Source organism: Cebus imitator, unplaced genomic scaffold (assembly GCF_001604975.1).
Source record: "Cebus imitator isolate Cc_AM_T3 unplaced genomic scaffold, Cebus_imitator-1.0 Scaffold197, whole genome shotgun sequence".
NCBI lineage: Eukaryota > Metazoa > Chordata > Mammalia > Primates > Cebidae > Cebus > Cebus imitator.
Window position 1 is genome coordinate 965,816 of NW_016107512.1, and position 5,075 is coordinate 970,890.

General features: G+C 42.3%; 1 protein-coding gene across 2 annotated transcripts in view; it reads right to left on the reverse strand.

Annotated features, from left to right (window-relative positions):
* MRPS10 (mitochondrial ribosomal protein S10) overlaps positions 1-3,662 on the reverse strand; it is an 11,987-nt gene extending 8,325 nt beyond the window's left edge. The window contains exon 1 of one of the 2 annotated variants that reach the window (XM_017547275.2): positions 3,548-3,662. In XM_017547275.2, the coding sequence (XP_017402764.1) occupies positions 3,548-3,661 (114 nt within the window). In that variant the 5' untranslated portion in view covers position 3,662. The remainder of the gene's footprint in view (positions 1-3,547) is intronic. The other variant, XM_017547276.2, reaches the window with a different exon arrangement.
* Between the last annotated feature and the right edge of the window lie 1,413 nt (positions 3,663-5,075).

A 5,075-nucleotide genomic window follows, 5' to 3' on the forward strand; every position in this document is an offset into this window, starting at 1 on the left:
TTTTTAGTAGAGACGGGGTTTCACCATGTTGATCAGATGGTCTCGATCTCTTGACCTCGCGATCCACCCGCCTTGGCCTCCCAAAGTGCTGGGATTATAGGCGTGAGCCACCGCGCCCGGCCTAAGCATACACAGTTCTTAGCTCGGCTGGGACAACCAGCTTATAAATAAATTGAAATATGTGCTGCAACTTATGCTCATCATTAACTACTGTGCCACATGATAAAGCAAACCGGCATTTCCAAATCCTTTACCATTAGCTCCCCCTGGTGGAACAAGACTTTCCAGTTTTAGGAAACTTAAATTGTACTACTACATCTAACAGCTAACTGTTTTTTCCTTTAAACTTTTCTGAGATTTTGCAGTGTAACTTGAGAAAGTGGAAACACAATAGGATCCTTAACAACACAATGAAGATGAAAATAAGGCCGGGCACAGTGGCTCACACCTGTAATCACAGCACTTTGAAAAGCCAAGGAGGGAGGATCACTTGAGTTTCAGGAGTTTCAGAGCAGCCTGGCTAACATGATGAAACCCTGTCTCTACTAAAAACACAAAAATTACCCGGGCGTGGTGGCAGCACGCCTGTAATCCTAGCTACTTGGGAGGCCAAGGCAGGAGAATTGCCTGAACCCGGGAGACGGAGGCTGCAGTGAGCCGAGATCATGCCACTGCACCCCAGGCTAGGCGGTGGAGCAAGACTGCATCTCAAAAAAAGGAAAAAAAAAGAAAATGAAAATAAGTTTAGCATAAATGAAGTTTCATTAAAACAACTGATGGTCACTTAAGTATGTTTTTGTTTGTTTTTTGGATTTTTCTTGAGACAGGGTCTCACTCCGTTATCCAGGCTGGAGCGCAGTTGCACGATCATGGCCTGGACCTCCCAGGCTCAGGTGATGCTCCCAACTCAGTCTCCCGGGTAGCTAGGACTACAGGCACGGGCCACCAGGCCCAGCTAATTTTTTGTACTTTTGTAGAGATGGGGTTTTGCCATATTTCCCAGGAATATGGTTTCGTCATATTATGAGGAAGGACAGCTCAAGCAGTCCTTCAGCGTCAGCCTCCCAAAGTGCTGGGATTATTACAGGAGTGAGCCACCACCCAGCCATGTTTTAAAAGCCTATTCTTAGCTTACTGTCCTTCCTCTTTTTACCCAAGATAGAGACAAATCGTAACTCTATAACCTTTCTTGCACCAAAGGGGAAAAGAAAAGGAAAAAGGAAATCAGGTACAAATACAAGGTGGTAAGAGGTATGTGCCATTCTTCAGACATAATCCCATAGAAAATTCCCTCCCAACAATTATGCCAGTGACCCCACAATCTAGTTGTGCAAGAGGAGCAAGAACATTACACTTCTCAGTCATGTTCTCCCACCATAAACCTCTGCTTTTTTTTTTTTTTTGAGACGGAGTCTCTCTCTGTTGCCCAGGCTGGAGTGCAGTGGCTGAATTTTTGGCTCACTGCAACCTCTGCCTCCTGGGTTCAAGTGACTCTCCTGCCTTAGCCTCTTGAGTAACTGGAACGACAAAAACCTGCCACCACACCCAGCAATTTTTTGTTTGTTTGTTTTTTTAGTAGAAACAGGGTTTTACCATGTTGGCCAGGCTGCTCCAGAACTCCTGACCTCAAGTGATACCCCTGCCTCGGCCTCCCAAAGTGCTGGGATTATAGGCATAAGCCACCACGCCCGGCTTTAAAGACCTCTGCTTTTAAAAGCTGGAGTCTAAAGTGCTATTACATCCACGAATCAATCTTAAGAAGTTTTAAAATTGCATTTTTCTTTGTATTTCTTGAGAGAGTGTGTGTGTGTGTTTGGGGGCTGGTTTGGAAGGGAGGGCTGTCAGGGTAAATCTGTCTTAATAAAACAGTTCAGAAATTTCAACCTCTAACACCATCTGATTTTTCTTAAGAACATGGTAGCTTATGCCTGTAATCTCAGCACTTTGGGAGGCTGAGGCAGGCAGATCACTTGAGGTCAGAAGTTCAAGACCGGACTGACCAACATGGTGAAACCCTGTCTCTACGAAAAATACAAAAATTAGCTGGGTGTGGTGGCACATGCTTGTAATCTCAGCTACTCAGGAAGGTGAGGCAGGAGAATCGCTTGAACCCTGGAGGTAGAGGTTGCAGTGAGCCAAGATCGTGCCATTGCACTCCAGCCTGGGCAACAAGAACAAAACTCTGTCTCAAAAAATAATAATAATAAATAATAATAATAAAAGAGAGGTTAAGCTCCTAGAATTTTGAGTTAAGATTACAAAAAGGACCATAGCTTAATATTCTGAATCAAAAATTTAGTAGCAGCTGCAAGAAGAGGCCATGTGGATCAGGTTATTAAAAAAACACCCTGAAAGTAGTCAAGACTCCTATACTCTTGGTTTAGTTGAAAGGACCTTGCCTAGTTGGAGAGCAAGCAACTGCTTGCTGTCCTGCTCTCACTGTCTTCAGCCCAAAGGGAACCATGTCACACCATGTTACACACATGATGGAATAAAAGGTCAGGTTTGTTCATGGCTAATGATGGCTAAATGACAACTCCATTTCTAGCATTTGTATAAACTGCTAGCACAATCCAGTAATAGTGAACAAAAGCAAAAAACAGTGGTTCTCAAAAGTGTGGTCTGAGGATGTCTGTGGGGTCTCTGAGACACTTTTGGAGGATCCAGGAAATCAAAACTATTTTCATAATACTAAGATTTTATTTAAAACTTTCCCACTCATTCTCTTACCAGTGTACAGTGAAGTTTTCCCGTAACAGCGTGAGGTGTGATATGTCAAAAGATTCAATGCAGAAGCAGATTTGAATCTAGCTGTCTTTTATTAAGCCGGAAACGAAAGAGGGCTGCAAAAACGTAAAACATTGCTGCTCCGCACTCAGTTTGTTCAGAAAAAGTTATTTTTCATAAAGTGTTAGTTATAACATGTAATGAGTTATTGTTACTTTTAAATCAACACATATTCTTAAGTTTTATTTTCTAAAAAGCTAAATATAGATAGCTAAAACCCACAACAGCAAAAAAGCTCTTTGGATTCCTCAACTCCGAAAGTGTGAAGTGATCTCAAGACCAAAAAGCATGAGAACCGCTGCTGAAAAGTTTTTGCTTCTCCTCCAAATAACTACGCAGAGGATATCTAACTCACTCTTCTGGCTTGAGACCTTCATCTAAATCTGAGTGCCAGGAATGCATCTCAATTTAGTTCCATGGAGTCTGAGATCTTGCACCAGCTAATTTTCGCGACGCAAAAGTCTTGTCTTCTCTGAGCCTCAGCTTATTTTGCAAACGTGAAAGGTGGGGTTTTGGAACACAGGAAGTACAATATCTTTTCCAGCTCTGACATTCTACGATTATTCTGGCGCCTATCTTAACCCGAATTCGTTAATTTATGTTTAATTCCACGAGAATTCTGATTAAACCAGCCCCTTTCTCGTCACTTTCCTGTAAACGGCGCAAGGTGAAGGATAAATATCAGGAAAAATCCTGATGTGCAGAGCGGCTGGTAGCAGGGAAACTATCACGGTCAGCCTTCCTAGACTCCCTAACCCACCCGGTACCTGCCAGAGGCGCCGGCACACGGCGCCGAGCGCTGTCCGCGCCGCCATCTTGCCGCTCCCGACCTCTTAGAATTGCTTCCGGGGTTACAGTGGCGTTCTCGGACCATAGAGTTCCGCAAAAGGAGAGAACACACATCCTTCTGTTCCGGCGCTGGAGCAACAATAGAAACACGATCCCGTGACTTTTGGGGCTGGAATGTTGGCTGGCCGAGGCCAGTGTTGATAGAATTGATTCGGCCTGGGTCTGTATAGTTACCAAGCCCCATTTAATATCCTTTAAATTGTCTGTGTGTGCGTGCACACACGCACACACACATATATCGATTTATTTATTTACTTACTTATTTTTATTTTCCTTTTAGGAAAAACAGCCTCAAACTCCTGGGTCAAGTGATCCTCCCAACACAGCCTCCTGCGTAGCTGGACTACAAGCGCGTGCCACCACAGCTAATTTTTTTTTTTTTTTTTTTTTAAATTTTCTTGTAGAGACAGGGTCTCGTTATATTGCCCTTGTTATTTTGCGGGCTGGTCGAACTCATGTCTTCAAGTGATCCTCAAGCCTTGGCTTCCCAAGGGATTGAGATTACAGGCGTGAGCCACCAAGCCCAGCCTGAAACTAATATATTGACACCATTTACTTCAGTCGTGGAATAATGGGAAATTTATTTTCCTATTTCTGCATTTTTCAAAATTTTAACAAAATCTATATTTAATAAGAGAAAGAAAAGTCAGCCACCATTATTGGCTCTGGTTGCCACTCAGTTACCTTATTGCAATGGCTTTCTAATTATGGTTCTTAATCCTGGCTTCCTTCCCCACACCAATTAGAATTCTTGTGCTCCATCCATTTTGTATACCACTACCCTACTAATCTTTCTAAATTATTCATTTCCTTATGTTACTCTAGTATTTAGGAATTTACAATGGCTAGCTTCACCTACAACAAAAGTGTTTTGTCTAGTTATTAATGTCCACCATAATTTTTTTCCAAGTAAAAAGGTTTATAACTGGCATTTGCTGCAATAAAAACTTCTTTAGGCCAGACACAGTGGTTCACACCTGTAATCCCAGCGCTTTGGGAGGCCGAAGTGTGCAGATCACCTGAGGTCAGGAGTTCAAGACCTGCCTGGCCAACATGGTGAAACCCCGTCTCTACTAAAAATACAAATACTAGCATGGTGATGTGCACCTGTAATCCCAGCTATTTGGGAGGCTGAGGCAGGAGAATTGTTTGAATCCAGGAGGCAGAGGTTGCAGTGAGCTGAGACTGAGATTGAGCCACTGCACTCCAGCCTGGGGGACAGAGCAAGATTCTGTCTCAAAAACACAAACAAAACAAGAAACCAACCAAACAAAAAACTTCCATTTGTGCAAATTTTTAAACATTTATTTTTATTTTTTTCTTTTCTTCTCATCTTAAGGTCTGCTTTATAATACTTTTTTTTTTTTTTTTTTTTTTTTTTTTTTTTTTTTTTTTTTTTTTTTTTTTGTTTTTTTAGTAGAAACAGGGTTTCACCATGT